This window comes from Nycticebus coucang, chromosome 1 (genome assembly GCF_027406575.1).
Source record: "Nycticebus coucang isolate mNycCou1 chromosome 1, mNycCou1.pri, whole genome shotgun sequence".
Taxonomy (NCBI): domain Eukaryota; kingdom Metazoa; phylum Chordata; class Mammalia; order Primates; family Lorisidae; genus Nycticebus; species Nycticebus coucang.
Window position 1 is genome coordinate 107,238,494 of NC_069780.1, and position 16,814 is coordinate 107,255,307.

The 16,814-nt window shown below is 39.0% G+C and overlaps 1 protein-coding gene across 16 annotated transcripts in view; it reads left to right on the forward strand.

Moving 5' to 3' along the window:
- NEK1 (NIMA related kinase 1) overlaps positions 1–8,666 on the forward strand; it is a 133,045-nt gene extending 124,379 nt beyond the window's left edge. For 9 of the 16 annotated variants that reach the window (XM_053585772.1, XM_053585703.1, XM_053585796.1 and 6 more), the window contains 3 exons: positions 931–1,061; positions 1,574–1,706; positions 5,879–6,985. In XM_053585772.1, the coding sequence (XP_053441747.1) occupies positions 931–1,061; positions 1,574–1,706; positions 5,879–5,913 (299 nt within the window). In that variant the 3' untranslated portion in view covers positions 5,914–6,985. Of the gene's footprint in view, positions 1–930; positions 1,063–1,573; positions 1,707–5,878; positions 6,986–7,008 lie in introns of those variants that run through there. The other 7 variants (XM_053585778.1, XM_053585788.1, XM_053585804.1 and 4 more) reach the window with 4 other exon arrangements.
- The last annotated feature ends 8,148 nt before the right edge of the window (positions 8,667–16,814 follow it).

The following is a 16,814-nucleotide window of genomic DNA, read 5'->3' on the forward strand; positions in this document are numbered from 1 at the left end:
CTGCTTGAGCCACAGGTGCTGAGCCACATTTTCCATTTTTTACTGAGTGATATGACTAGGATTTGATTTTTGGTTTCATTTTGTTTTTTGAGATGGGGGTCTTGCTGTGTCACCCAATCTGGAGAACAATGGCACAATTACAGATCACCAAAGCCCCCAGGTCCCAGGCTTAAGAGATCCTCCCACCTCAGTCTCCACAGATGCTAGCACAGATACACACCACCATGCCTGGTTAATTTTTATATTTTTGTAGAGACAGGGTCTTGCTAGATTGGTCAAGTTAGTCTCAAATTCTTAGCCTTAGGCGATCCTCTCCACTCAGCCTCCCAGAGTGCTAGGATTGAGCCACAGGTATGAGCCGTTGCCCCAACCAGAACATTTTTATTCTTTTATTTATTTATTTATTTATTTTTTGAGACAGAGTCTCACTATGTTACCCCTGGTCGAGTGCTATGATGTTACAGCTCACATCAACCTCAAACTCTTGGGCTCAAGCAATCTCATCTCAGCGTTCCAAGCAGCTGGGACTACAGGAGCCCACCACAGCATCTGGCTAAGAACATTTTAATTCTAACCTGATTTACTGTTATGTCTATAAAATAAAAGATTCCCAAAGTAATATTCTTATTAAGTCAGATTTATATGCATTTTGCTTACACATATAAATGACAAATATAGGGTGGCCATAAAGTTCGTGTGCAGTTTAAAATAGTAACCATTTTACTGTTTGAAGATAGTTGTTTTTTTTTTAAAGTTGCATAAACTTTATGGCCACCCTGTGTTACGGCGTTAAAAATACTCATATTAAAAGTGGGAGTAATCTACTTAAGTGGCATCATTCACTTGTCATAGAATTTTACTCTTACCAGGATAAGAATTTATTCAGTCTTTTTAATCCTAAAATACCTTATTTTTATTGCATATTTTTAGATAACAGTGATGGTGAAGCTGTAAGTGAATGTGAATGCGACAGTGTCTTCAACCACTTAGAGGAGCTGAGACTTCACCTGGAGCAAGAGATGGGCTTTGACAAGTTCTTTGAGGTGTATGAGAAAATAAAAGTAAGTGAATGTCAATCAAAACATTTGCTTCTAAAATAGTTTGTGGCTCACGTCTGTCATCCCAGCACTCTGGAGGCCAAGCCAGGTGGATCACCTGAGCTCAGGAGTTGGAGATCGTCTGAGCAAGAGGGAGATCCTGTCTCTACTGAAAATAGAAAAACTAGGTGGATCGCCTGAGCTCAGGAGTTGGAGATCTGTCTGAGCAAGAGGGAGATCCTGTCTCTACTGAAAATAGAAAAACTACAGCTGGGCACCTGTAGTCCCAGCTACTCAGGAGGCTGAGCCAGAGGATCACTTGAGCCTGGGAGTTTGAGGTTACTGTGAGCTATGATAATGCTACAGCACTCTAGCCAGAGAGACAGAGTGAGACTTTGTCTCAAAAAAAAAAAGGCTCTGTTTGAATACTAGAGACATGTTGGTCTTTATTGGTGGTTAGATTTCTTATAAATAAAAAGCAAATTCTCTAGAGAAAGTTGCTCAAATATTAATTTATATTTGGGGATTTGGTATAGGCTATTCATGAAGATGAAGATGAAAATATTGAAATTTGTTCAAAAATAGCTCAAAAAATTTTGGGAAGTGAACATCAGCATCTTTATGCCAAGATTCTTCATTTAGTTATGGCAGATGGAGCCTACCAAGAAGGTAAGATTTTCCTCACTTGTCTTTATTATTTTCAATAAATGTGAGAAAAACAAGATGATGAATGTAACGGGATCAGCATATACCACACCAATTTTGGTGAAATCTATATTGGAATGATATCTATTACTTTTAAGCAATTATTAAATTAACTGTCTTATGCTTTTACTGATCTGTCTTTCACTTTTATTGACTTACATCTTTTAAGTCAGTATTTTTAAATTTAATTTATAAGTAATACTTGAATTAGATTTTTAAATCTTACTAGACAGATTTTGGATAGCTCCACAAATTAGGGTAATTCCATTGGGTAGCTGTAGAAATTAGAATAATTTTTATCAAGTATATATAAGTAAACTTTTAGACACATAAAGCAGTATATGAAATTTTATACAGTCGGGTGTGGTGGCACTCACCTATAATTCTAGCTACCCTGAAGCTGTGCCAGGATGATCACGAGTCCAGGAGTTCAGGTTCATAGTGAGCTGTGATTACACCACTGCACTCCAGCCTGGGCAAAAGAGCAAGATCCCATCTTTTAAAAAGAGTTTTTTTTCCCAACAAGAATTCATTTCTAAACTATTTGCTGAAAAATTAATCTAATTACTTTAAGGGTTTAATTCATAGACTGTTTATTTAAAGTTTATTTACATTCCATGCCAAAAACTATTTGTATAGTCACATAAAAAAGTTCATGATAGGATTTAAAAATATATGTAGTATAAGATAAAATTAAGTTTTAAAAACACTTGGGAAAGTTGGTATATTGGGCAAATGATGAATCCAAGCCATATAACACGAAGCCAGGAATGAAGTCAGAATACAAGTTCACGTTCTAAAGATTTCTGCACTTTCTGAAAACAGGACACAAATTTGATGCTGATCTTTGTAGTAAAACAGGAAACCTAATTAATTACATGAGTCACCATATTCATGAGACAAAACAAGTTAGTTGCTCAGAGGACAGCTATTTTTGGTATTAAAACCAAGGGAAAAATTTTCTCATATGTTAAAAAAGAGGACACTATCATACAGTGCTCCTCAAACTTGAATAACTACGGGTTCCTTTAAGGGGAGAAACATTTTTTCAGGTATAAGATTCCACAAAAAAAGTCTTAGAAAATTTCTGTCAGTTGTGAATTATTAGTTTTTATAAAACAGATGTTTTATTTTTCTAAATATTAAAAGATCATTTTATTCTGATATTGAACATATAACATATAAACATTATCCAGAATTTGTGTAGTCCTGATTTTATTGAGCTCTTAGACTTCTTCTTATAAAACATTGTTATACACATAATGGAATGAAAAATATCTTCAGTGATAGTTACAATATTTGGATTTTGTAATGTGTCATGGTGTAAGTTGACAAGTCCAGAGGATGATTCCATTTAAGTAAATCTGTGGAGCATATCAAATCAGTCCTGTTCATATACAGATTGTTCATCCTTCAGGCAGTTCTCTTTAAGTATTGTTTCAAAATGTCCTTTCATAAATAATCAGCAAGAGAGCGGCGCCTGTGGCTCAAGGAGTATGGCGCCAGCCCCATATACTGGAGCTGGTGGGTTCCAACCCAGCCCCAGCCAAAACAAAAAAACAAAAACTGCAAAAAATAATTAGCAACAATGTGCTTGGGGCTCAGTTTTGCTTGACAAGTATCTGGAGAGCTCTTATTTTGCTCTGCACCTCATGTGCAGAACTGTGACAACCAACCAATTCACAGGTAAAATTGACACCCCTCTTTAGACAGCTCAGTGGCTTCTTTCTCTCCAACCTCTCCAGCGGGTCAAGAATCAGGCTAAGCTAATACCACTCTCAAGAAGCATTGTCAGATTTTTTTTAGCACACAAATGAAAAGAAGATGAAGATCTCAAAATGTTGTATCATAGAGGATGGCAGTAATTCTTTTAGCCTAGAAAAAAAGTATAACGCAATGCCTAGCCTGGCAATATTTTTTTTAAATCTTAGTACAGCCCATAAAATATTATAACTTACTAATATGCCTATTGAAGTAACTCTTTATAAAATGTATACTGAATTATCTGAATAAGTTAACTTGTTTTGTTTTGTTTTGTTTTGTTTTTGAGACAGAGTCTCACTCTGTCACCCTGGGTAGAGTGCCATGGCGTCACAGCTCACAGTAACCTCACACTCTTGGGTTCAAGCAATCCTCCAGCCTCAGCCTCCTAAGTAGCTGGGACTACAAGTGCCCACTACCACACCCAGCTAATTTTTCTGTTTTCAGTAGAGATGGGGTCTTGCTCTTACTCAGGCTGATCTACCGGCCTTGGCATCCCACAATGTTGGGATTATGGGCGTGAGCCACTGCTCCTGGCCACTGTTTTCTATTGTTAGTCATAGGAGAGTTAAATGTTAGACAATGACCAGATTTAGAATAACTTTTTTGGAGTCCTTCTATTGGAAGTAATTAGATCCTATATATAGCTATCTTACACAGTCTTTAGGCAACATGGATATCTGCACAGGATACTTAAACACTTGTACTCTGTGTTGAGGGAAAAGGAGGGCACAGAAAGGAGAAAGTAGGCAAAATTTTATCTAGCTCACTCCAAAGTGTACCAAGTCACTAAGGTGCAAGTGTCTAGAACACATTTCTATTCTATTTCACTGGAAATTACCTGAGACCTGAAAAGACAGTATCAACTATTCAACTCCTAATACTGTTATAGGGCAGGGATGGTAAGTAAGCATTAATAACTGCAGCTGTTGAGAAAGTTGGTGCCACTCAGTCCAGCTAGGTGGTGTTCAGAGTCAGAACTAAAGTAGAGCTAGTAAAATGGGTAAATGTTTAATGTTAGTCATAATAAATTGCTCTACAAGAAGAGAAGGAGTATAACGGGCAGAGACCACCATGTTGAGCATTGGCATTAGCAGCCCAAGTTATACATTCCTTTTTTTTTCTCTTCAGAGACAGAGTCTCACTTTGTCATCCTTGGTAGAATACTGCGGTGTCACAGCTCACAGCAACCTCCAGCTCTTGGGCTTAGGTGATTCTCTTGTCTCAGCCTCCAAGTAGCTGGGACTACAGGCGCCCACCACAACGCCCGGTTATTTTTTTGTTGAAGTTTAGCCGGGTTGGAACCCGCCACCCTTGGTATATGGAGCTGCCACCCTATTCACTGAGCCACAGGCGCCGCCCGAAGTTACAGATGCTTAAGAGGGAAACAGACTTTCCTCCATATTCATTTTAGATGGAATATTAATCTTGTTTATATAATGAAATTTTATGCATCAGTTAAAATGAGTGAACTAAACTCCATCTGTCAATGTGGAGAAGCCCCACAAACATGAATTGAATAAATAGCACATCAATTTTATTTATGTGTACACATACGTAATAAAAATAAAAGTAAAAAACTGTGAGAGAGAAGAATACACATCAATTTCATGACACTTCCCCCTGGGGAAGAAAAGAATGCATTAAGATTGAGAAAGGGTACAGTACAGCCAAAAGTTAATTTTTATTTATTTATTTTTTTAGAGACAGAGTCTCACTTTATCGCCCTAAGTAGAGTGCTGTGACATCACAGCTCACAGCAACCTCCAGCTCTTGGGCTTAGGCGATTCTCTTGCCTCAGCCTCCCGAGTAGCTGGGACTACAGGTGCAAAAGTTAATTTTTATTCTACATATTATATACATGTGTGTTCGTTACTTTCCTGATGAGTTGAAACAGTTTGTAATTGCAAAACATAAATAAATTATAGTACAGGGTGGCAAATGCAACAGTGGAAGCAATAAGATGTATGTAAATTACATTAAGTAATGATTCAACTATTGATACATTGGAAGAAATAATGGTAGTGGGGTAGCTCTTCTAGGGGAGAGGACACCAGAGTTGGATTCTGAAAGATGCTTGAGAATTTGCCACAGCATGCCCTCTTACAGGGAAGGATATAGAATGTGACAGCAGGGAAGCTACAGGAATTCACTGTTGCTAAAGCATAAATTATGGGGGCAGTTGAGGAAGATGGGAAATGAGATTTGGTTAAGACTAGAAATATTTAAAAGGCTAGATCATGAAAGGCTTTGCAATTCATATTAAGGAGGATGGAGTTTATTCTGAGACAGTAGGGAGCTAGTGAAGAATTTTAAGTAGTGCAGTGATTTGACATGACACTTGGATTTTTTTTTTTTTTTTTTTTTTGAGACAGAGCCTCAAGCAGTCACCCTGGGTCGAGTGCTGTGACATCACAGCTGACAGTAACCTCCAACTCCTGGGCTCAGGTGATTCTCCTGCCTCCGCCTCCCAAGTAGCTGGGATTACAGGCGCCTGCCACAATGCCCGGCTATTTTTTGGTTGCAGCCATCATTGTTGCTTGGCTGGCCTGGGCTGGATTCGAACCCACCAGTTCAGGTGTATATGGCTGGCACCTTAGCCACTTGAGCCACAGGCGCCGAGCCGGATTTTTTGTTTGTTTGAGACAGACTCTCACTATGTCTCCCTAGGTAGAGTGCCATAATGTCACAGCTCACAGCAACCTCCAACTCTTGGTCTTAAGTGATTCTCTTGCCCCAGCCTCCTGAGTAGCTGGGACTACAGCTATTTTTTTTGTTGTTGCAGTTGTCATTGTTATTTTAGCTGGTCTGGGCCAGGTTTTGACCCTCCAGCCTTAGTATATGTTGCCATCACCCTACCCAGGGAGCTATGGGCACTGCCACATTAACATTTCATAATCTTGTTTATTTATCTACTTTTCCATTATTTATGTGTTTTAAGTGAGAAAACTCATGTATCTAAACTGCATTTTACTGTAATTAAAAAAATGAAATCTGGGCTGGGTACCTATAGCTCACATTAGGATGCCGGCCACATGCTCTTGGGCTAGTAGGTTCAATCCCGGCCTGGACCTGCTAAACAAAATAAACAAATAACCGGGCCTTATGGTGGGCGCCTGCAGTCCCAGATACTTGGGAGGCTGAGCCCAAGAGTTTGAGGTTGCTGAAGTTATGATGCCACAGCACTCTACCGAGGGTGACAAAGTGAGACTCTGTCTTAATTTTAAAAAGTAAATGAAATTGTGTATGCAGAGGAAAGCAATTGGGGAGGGTTTGTATGAAGTTAACATTGGTTATCTTTTGCTTATATGTGATTTTTGCCTCCCAGTTTAGTCTTCATTGTGTTATATGAACATTTTACAGTAAGTATGTGATTTAGTAAAAACTATGTTTAAAACTACATTAAAAAAGCTTTTTTCCTTTAGTGTGAAAAAATGAGTGCTTTTTATTACTAAATAGATGAGGCTTGATTTGAAATGAATTAATTTTTTTCTTCTTTCTATAGATAATGATGAATAATCCTCAGAACATTCTTTAATCCTCAAGTACATGAAAGCATTTGAATTTGGCTTATCAGAATAACAAGTTTCAGAGGGAAATACAACAATTATTTATTTAAAAAAATCAGATTTACGATGAGTATGCTTATTGCATGAAAAAGATGGAGAAACGTGCCATTTTGTAGCAAAGATTCTAGTATTATCTATTTTGCTTGTTAAGTTCTGCAGTTGAATCCTGTAGGATATAAACTTCCTTAAACCACCCAACCAAAGCATAAGAAACATTGACCCAGAACTGGACTTAATGGTTTGAAGATTTACTATGCAATAAGGTACCTCTGACTTTCAGCAGATATCTTTAGGTTGAAGGAATTGCTAGTGTTATGAAAGACCTGCCTGCGGTTTTTCATTCAGGTCTTAAAACAGGACCCTTTTTTCCTGTGGTATTTGTTTTCATCCTGGCCAGCAATTCTGCATCAGTTAACCTTGTCAAGGGCTCTGCTGAAGATGGAATATTTAGCCTTAAAGTTTATATTCACAAGTCTTTTTCAACCAGCGTGTCTCCTGAACTAGCTCAGTGAAAACGGGCTATAGAAACAGTCTCAGAAATGATTAGAAGATTTGATTATGAGCAAATAGCAAGATTACATTTCCTAATATTTAAAAAGTTGGTTTATTGCCTCTTTCTCATTAAGGACCTGAACCAGGAATATTATGTCTAAAAATTAGTCTGTGGATTTTAACATTTACCTAGTTAAATGTTACCTAGTAAAGTTGCCGTCTTGGTTTTTAACTTTCTGTGATGCATATGCTTCAAGGTCAATAAAGGGATTAAAAGAACAAAGGAATCATTTTTATTTTGACACTGTCTCAGATTTGGTAACCTGTATCCCAAAGGGAAGTGTTTGCTTTTCGTGCTTCTTTCCATTAGGAGAGGATTTAGTTAAGTCATTAACATGATGGTCTCCCAGCTTTAATCGCAATATGCCACATATTACATGGTTTCATTAGTGACATCTACAGTCCAGATGTTTTTATAATAAAAGCAAAATATAATCTTGACACTGTCAGATTTGGTAACCTGTATCCCAAAGGGAAGTGTTTGTTTTTCGTGCTTCTTTCCATTAGGAGAGGATTTAGTTAAGTCATTAACATGATGGTCTCCCAGCTTTAATCGCAATATGCCACATATTACATGGTTTCATTAGTGACATCTACAGTCCAGATGTTTTTATAATAAAAGCAAAAATTTTGAAACTCCCAAGTACAAAGCAGACTGATTTGCATAATATGTAATTTGAAAAATAAAATCTTGCAGCACTATCAATATATGTTGAATTTATTATGTATATTATTTCTAACATCCTAAACTACTTGATTTTTATATGTTTACTTTATGATACTGTTATTAAATTTTTATCACCACCATTGACTGTCTTTTATTAGTGCTTTTCTCTATAGAAATCTTATACACAGAGCTAAGAATATTTTCATTGGTTTTATACCTGATGATTTTCTTTTTTTTTTTTTGGTATTGTTGGGGATTCATTGAGGGTACAAGATACCAGGTTATACTGATTGCATTTGTTAGGTAAAGTCCTTCTTAACAATTGTGGCTTTCCCCCAAAAGGTGTGTCACACACCAAGACCTTTCCCCCACCCTCCTCTCTCTCTCTCTCTCTCTCTGTTCTCCCATTTTCCTCACCCCCACCATGTCATTAATTGTCATTAATTGTCCTCATATCAAAATTGAATAATAGGATTCATGCTTCTCTGTTTTTGTGATGCTTTACTAAGAATAATGTTCCACTTCCATCCAGGTTAATAAAAAGGCTATAAAGTCTCCACATTTTCTTTTTCTTTTTTCTTAATAGAAAATAATATGAATCCTGCACTTCAATTTTCTGCAATTCTGAACAGTGGTAATGATTTGGGCGTGGGAGGGGCATCAATTAGTAGATTATCACAACTATTAGAAAACTAAGGGAATAACACAGTAGGAAAGCAGAAAATGCATTTGTGCCATCTCCCATCGGTTGGTAGTAGTGAGTGGCTCTGAAGTGTTATTATGCAAAGATCATGCTTTGGGGAGAGGCCTGTCACTGTTCAGTAAGGTCAGCTAAAGGTGTTGGAGGTGACATGTAGAAGCATCTACAGATTCATAGAATGTTAGAACTAGAAAGGGCTATCAAGATAATATCTCCAGCTAATAGGCAATGACATTGAGTTATAACATGAAATTAAGTCATGTGTAAGTCTTGTGTAAAGGTTCAGGATCAGACCAGTTCCCAGGTCTTACAGTCCATTGACACAGATTTTATATGTGTTATATACATTAAAATACATATTCTTTTAAAATTTACCTCCAGAGAATCAAAAAGAACAAATTCAATAGGAAAAAAGTATACTGGTCATTAATGCATTCTTAATGCATTAAGAATTCTACAGATATTTCTAGCACACTGTTTTTAGTTAACCTCTCTACTGAAGACAATTTTTACATGGTATAGTTGGCCAAGCACAGTGGCTCACACCTGTAATTCTAGCACTTTGGGAGACTGAGGAGGGAGGATCATGAGATGCTGAGCTGGGAAAATTTCAAGCAGAATAAAGTAAGAGAAATGGACAACTAGTCTCTTCCAAATTAAACTATGGAAAATCAAAGACAAAAAGAAAAAATATTAAAGCCACAGATTAAAAGGCACACTCTCAAAGACAGTAGTGGTAGTGACCCAGTGGATGATGACCATCACTGGACAAAAGGGAAACCATTTCTGTTACTAAATTACTAAAAGTGACCCTTGAACAGCACAGGTTTGAACTGCACCTGTCCACTTACGTATGGATTTTCTTCTGCCTCTGCCTTTGCCAGCAAGAAGGCCCTCACCAGATGCTGCCTCTCAACCTCCAGAACTGTAAGAAATAATTTCCTTTTCTTTATTTAAAAGAAGAAGAATGAACAAAAATCAATTCTGATTCATACTACTGGCAATGATGAAATAAAAGTAAATGGATTTGTTGTCTATAACCTTTAACAACTAAAACAGCAGACAAAATGCATAAACCAATGGTTTTCAAGTAGCGGACAACAGATGAGAAGGTGTCATGCCATGAAAAGAGGGGGACAAATGATATCAGTTCTGATCCCCCAAGTTTACTGCACAGAAATCGGTGATAGGACAGACCCAAAGTCCAGGAGTTTCCCTAAATTGAGACAGAATTTAAAAATGAGAGAGGTCAGTGTAGCCAGAATTTGCACAGCAGAGGGCCAGAAAGCAGAAAGCTACTTAGGGAGAGAAAGCACAAGAAATGTGCAGAGGGGCCCTTCTGTGTCTTTAGCTGAATACTGATCAGTGAAGCACATAAGGAAACTACGTAAGATGGGGACATCAAGAAAAGCAGTGGAATAATTCTTGAACATGACACAGCATCAAGAATAGTTTGCATTTCCACCAGCCTGAGTACAAAGACCTAACACTTGGGGAATTGGGGCTGGAAAGATATTGTACGCATCATTAGTGGAGCCACATTATCTCTAGGTAGAGGCTACTCTGGTCCTGCCTAACAAAGTTGAAAATCAACCATGGAAGGATCATACTGTTTTCTAGGAATTTAACAAAGCTCAAAAGTATTACAGAAATCCCCTAAATGTAGGCACTCAAAATGAAGTTCACAATATCAGGCACCCAGTCAAAAATTACCAGGCGTGCAAAGAAGCAAGAAAATAAAGACTTGGTAAGGAGAAAATCACCAATGGAAACAATACAGAAATCACACAGACAATATAATTAGTAGGCAAGGATATTAAATCAGTTGTAGCTGGGGTTTTTATATCCATGGAATTGCAGATCAAAAATACTTAAAAAAAAAAATACAGCAATAAATACAAACTTCATATAACTATAAAATTTACATTGCATTAGGTATTATAACTAGCCTACAGGTGATATAAAGGGTACAAGTGGTTATGCATAAGTTAAATGTAAATACTGTGAAAGTCTATATAAGGAACTTGAGCATCCATGGATTTTGGTATCCACAGGGGTCCTGGAACCAATCCCCACGACTACTGAGGGGTAAATGACTACACTTTAAAAGGCAGAGGAAGGCATAAACATGAAGAAGAGTGTTTCTGTGGTGCATCTTACAAGGGTATATGCGAAACTTAGTAAATGTGGAATGTAAAAGTCTTAGCACAATAATTAAGAAAATGCCAGGAAGGCTATGTTAACCATTGTGATAAAAATGTGTCAAACGGTCTATGAAACTAGTGTATGATGCCCCATGATCATATCAATGTACACAGCTATGATTTAATAAAAAACAATAATAATAAAAATGAAGAAGAAAGGCATGGCAGATTTTATAACACACACCTATATATACCAAGTAGAAATCCCACAGGTGAAAATGCATATGTGGCAAGCAGCAGACCAGCTCCTCAGTGGCAAGCAGCAGACCAGCTCCTCAGAGGAAAGCAGTTAACTACACTCAGTGGACATTTATAAACCACTTCAGGTAAAACAATAAATAATATTTTCAGCTGGGTGTGGTGGCTCATGCCTGTAATCTCAGCACTCTGGGAGGCCAAGGAGATGGATTACCTGAGCTCACAGGTTACAAGACCAGCCTGAGCAAGTGTAAGAGCCCATTTCTAAAAAGAAAAAATAGCCAGGGCTGGGCACCCATAACTCAATGGTTAGGGCACCAGCCACATGCACCAAGGCTGGTGGGTTTGAACCTAGCCCAGGCCTGCTAAACAAACAAACAAACGAAATAGCTGGGCATTGTGGTGGGTGCCTATAGTCCCAACTACTAGGGAGGCTGAGCAACTCTTGAGCCCAAGAGTTTAAGGTTGCTGTGAGCTATGACGCCATGGCACTCTACCGAGAGTGACAAAATAAAACCCTGTCTCAAAAAACAAAAGTTTTTTTTCAGTTGTGTATGGTACACTTACTAAGACCACAGTTTGAATGTAAAAATATATCCATTTTTTAAAAAGGTTTCTAGAAAATCCCTAAATATTTGGAGACTAAACATATTTCTAAGTAACACATGATCAAATAAGAAATCACAGCCCAAATTAGAAGATACTTTGAACTGAATTAAAATTAAAATGTGACATATCTAAATTTGTGGAGTATGTCTAAAATAGAACCTAGGAGTGAAATTTATAACATTAAACACATTGTAAAAGAAGCAATTCATTAACTTAAAATTCTACCTTAAAATACAAGAAAAAAAAAAGACAAGAAAGGACAGCACCCATGCTCAGTGGGTAGGGCACAGGCCACATATGCCAAGGCTGGTAGGTTCCAACCCGGCCCAGACCATCTAAAACAACAATGGCAGCTGCAACAAAAAAATAGCTAGGCATTGTGGTTGACGCCTGTAGTCCCAGCTACTTGGGAGGCTGAGACAGGAGAAGAGTCTCAGCCCAAGAGTTTGAGGTTGCTGTGAGCTATGGCATCACAGCACTTTACCCAGGGCGACAGCTTGAGACTCTGTCTCAAAAAAAAAAAGAAGAAAAGAAAAAGCCAAAATTGTGGGATCTGTTCATGGATGCCACTTATCAGGGCCTAGGCCAGTTCTGTGGGCCCCTGCCTATCCATGTTCCCAGCGTGAACTTGCTATGCTGTTATCTCAGGAACAGTTGCTCTTAGGTGTCCGAGGGCTATTTACTTTAGCAGAAGAGAGAGAAAGAGACAGAGATAGTCTTTGAGGGCGAAGCAGTCTTAGAAGGATAGACCTTAGTCTTTAGCAGTCTATAGCAGAGAGATGCCGTGCTGGCAGCGACAGAGTGAGAGTAAGCAGGTCTGTGATAGAATATGCACGCTCCCAACTGCCTTCTCCTACAGCCTAATATAAGGCTGATCTCATGCCTCTCAACACCACAGGTGTAGAGACTGCCATTTCACCAATGCTCTCAGGAGCTCTCTCATGCTGGTCAGGAGAGCTAAATCTCTCCCCATGCCCTTTTCACCAAGGTGTTCCATTGTTGAGCTATACAGGTGTTACTTATAACTCTCACTCCTCCTAGCCATAGGCTATACGGGCTACTACCCAAAATAGAAAAGAATAAATTTTTTTAAGGGCACAGATTTCAATTAAATGTAGACAGAGAAGCCAAAAGCTACTTCTTTAAGAACATCAATAAAATTGACAAATTTTTAGCTAATGAATACTTCACATAAATTAGGAATATCAGAAATGAAAAGGGGTGAGTCACTACAGAACTAAAAGACTTTAAAAGGATAAGAGTATATTATGAACCATGTAAGCAAATATATTTGACAATGTAGTAAAAATGATTAAATTTCTTAAAAGCTAACCTGTACTAGTCAGCTTGGACTGCTATAACAAAATACCATAGACTGGGTGGTTTAAATAACTAGTCTATTCTCTCACAGTTCAGTTGAGGACTAGAAGTCCCAGGTCAAGGTTCTAGCCAATTTGGTTTCTGGAAAGCCCTCTGCCTGGCTCATAGAGGGCCATCCTCTCCCTATTTTCTCACGAGGCTTTTCCTCAGTGGTGCATTGGGAGGAGGCGTCTGCCCTCTGGTGTCTCTTCTCATAAGGACAAAAGACATTAATTCTAGAAAGTGAGGGTCCCGCCATTATGATCTCATTTCACTTCCTTAGAAGTCCTATCTCCAAATGCGGCCACACTGGGAGTTAGAGCTTCAACATGAATCTTGGAGGGTGACAGACTTTCAATCCATAACACTACCACAGCTCACCCAAAAAGACAGAAAATCCAAAGAGCCCTGTGTCTAACTATAAAATTGAATTTTAGTTTAAACCCTTTTCCCAAAGAAAGGTTTGGGCCCAGATGGCATCAATGATGAATTCTACCAAACATTCCATGAAGAAATAGTATCAGTTCTACACAAGCTGTTCCAGAATAGAGGACTGCAGGGAACATTTCCCCACTGTTCTGAGAGCACAACATTGCCTATTCCCAAAACCAGAAAAAGGAATTACAAGGAAAGGGAACTACAGACTCATACACCTCATGAACATTGATGAAAACCCAACAATATATAAAAAAACAATGCACCAAAACCAAAGGGGAGTATATGTTAGGAATGGAAGATTGGTTTAATGTTTGAAAATTAATATAATTCATCATATTCAGAGACTAAAAAAACCATATGATCATCTTAATGCAGAAAATCCTTCTTAGAAAATCCAACATCAATTTCTCATAAAACCTCTCTGCAAAGTGGAAACAGAAAAGAAAAGCCTCAGCACTCTGGGAGGCCGATGCAGGTAGACTGCCTGAGCTCACCCATTGAGACCAGCCTGAGCAAGAGCAAGACCCCATCTCTAAAAATAGCAAAGCAATGTGGCAGGTGCCTGTAGTCGCAGCTACTTAGGAGGGTTGAGCGCAAGAGTTTGAGGTTGCTGTGAGTGATGATGCTACAGCACTCTACTGAGGGCAACAAAGTGAGACTATCTCAAAAAAAGAAAGAAAAGCCTCAATCTAATAAAGTTCATCTAAAACCACAAAAAGAAAAAAAAGAAATTCACTGCTCACATACTGGGGAAAACAAAGTTTTCTCCCAAAATGGAAAAAGAACAAGCACAACAAGGATTTCTGCTTGCACCATTTTTTTTTTTTTTTTTTTTTTTTTCAGTTTTTGGGCAGGGCCAGGTTTGAACCCACGACCTCTGGTATATGGGGCCGGCGCCCTACTCCTTGAGCCACAGGCATCACCCTTTTTTTTTTTTCTGAGATGCGATCTGGTGTAGCAGCATCAGGTGACAGTCTCCTGAGCTGTGCACCACAGAGGTAGGTAGACCGATAAAAACTCTGTGAGTACAAGGAATACTCTGTGAATATCAGGATAAATATTTTTACTTTTTGGCAAGGGAGAGTGTGAGAAGTTCCTATTATCTTAAATCAAGCTTCTCAGGGGCAGATTCTGAAACAGGATTTTTTTGTATGCAGGTGCTTTATTAAGGAAGTGCCCCAGGAGGGGTGAGTAGGACCAGGACAGATGGGATCTAAGTGTGCAATCTAAGGCTAAGGTTTTCAAAAGGCAGTTTCAGTCCTGTCTCCTAGGGGAACTCCGAGAAAGCTCAAGGCTTTCATACTCCCACACCTGTCAGGCATTGTTGAATGCCCCCCAGGAATGAGTGTCCAAGTGCTGGGGCTCTACATGTGGCAAAGTGGCTGCAGTAACTCAAGGGCAGTTGGTCAAAGAAAAGTCACAGGGACCAGGCACAGTGGCTCACACCTGTAATTCCAGCACTTGGGTGCCTGAGGTGAGTGGATTGCCTGAGTTCACAGGTTGGAGAGCAGCCTGAGCCAGAGCAAGACCTCATCTCCAAAAATAGCCGGGCATTGTGGCAGGTGCCTGTAGTTCCAGCTACTTGGGAGGCTGAGGCAAAAGCATCACTTGAGCCCAAGAGTTTTAGGTTGCTTGAGCTGTGATGACACCACAGCACCCTAGCCAGAATGACAGAGTAAGACTCTGTCTCAAAAAAAAAAAAAAAGCTCCTGTTGTAGACTGTGGAAATTCTAGAAAATAGAATTTATCTTTAGTATAAAGTTTGTATCTTTTACTCATGAGACAAAGGCAATCAAAGTGATCGGCTTCCTGTAGTGTTCCAGTATAAGTGAGCCTCATCAGATATCTTCTGCACTTGACACAGAAAGGTCCTCACCTGAAAATGGAAATTTAAAACTTTATTGAGAAAAGCTTTCTTGATTAAAAAAAGCACTTGATTTAAAAAAGCTCATTATTGAAAAACAATACCATTTTTCTAACAACTAAGCTCCTTTCCCAGTCATGTGGGCTGATGGAATCACAATGACTTTTAAAAAGGAATTGTTTCCTTTTCTCTTGATGGCACAGAAAGGCTTCTTAGGACAGTTATAATGGAAGGTAATTGATTAAAGGGGACCTATAGATTCTCGAGAGAGCAGAAAAATCTTGCTTGGACAGAATGAATATTTTGGCTTTTTCTCCAGATTAGACATGGAAAAGGTGCTTGGTTCTCAGATTTTAGCTTCTCCCTCCCCAGCTCCCATCTCCCAAAAACGCAGCTGCTGTTCTTCCCCATACCAACTGCTGTTCCTCCTCCCAAAGGGAGATCCATCTTCTAGGCTCCTCTCCTCACATCTCCTCATGGTTTTCTCTAAACACTCATCACCTTCAGAGCACTCCTTCCAGCTCAAGCCACAGCCCCACCTTCAGGAGAGGGTTCCTGCTCTCTGCTTGTGAAGACTCTGCTTCTGTTTCCCAAGGCAGTCTCTCAGTCAGTTTGGAATCTGTCATTTATAACAATGTCAACCTCTTAACCAGTCAATCTTCTTTTTTTTTTTTTTTTGAGACAGAGCTTCAAGCTGTCGCCCTGGGTACTGTGCCGTGGCATCACAGCTCACAGCAACGTTCAACTCTTGGGTTTAAATGATTCTCTTGCCTCAGCCTCCCAAGTAGCTAGAACCACAGGTGCCTGCCACACGCCTGGCTATTTTTTGGTTGCAGTTGTCATTGTTGTTTGGCACGTCTGGGATGGATTCAAACCCGCCAGCTCTAGTGTATGTGGCTGGTGCCTTAACTGCTTGAGCTACAGGCACTGAGCCACCAATCTTAACTTACTCAAGGAAGCAGCTATGTGTAGCTCTTCTGCCCTGCTGTGGGTTCTCAAGAGGGGGTCCCAGAAAAGGGAGGATTAGTTTTGAAGGGCCGCAGAATTGGAGGGTAAGTACTTTAGGGCTTACTCCCTTCTCTTTTCCTCTGCCTAGGAATGCATTTTCAACGTGGAGCTTTTTTCTTTCTTTTTTTTTTTTTATTAAATCA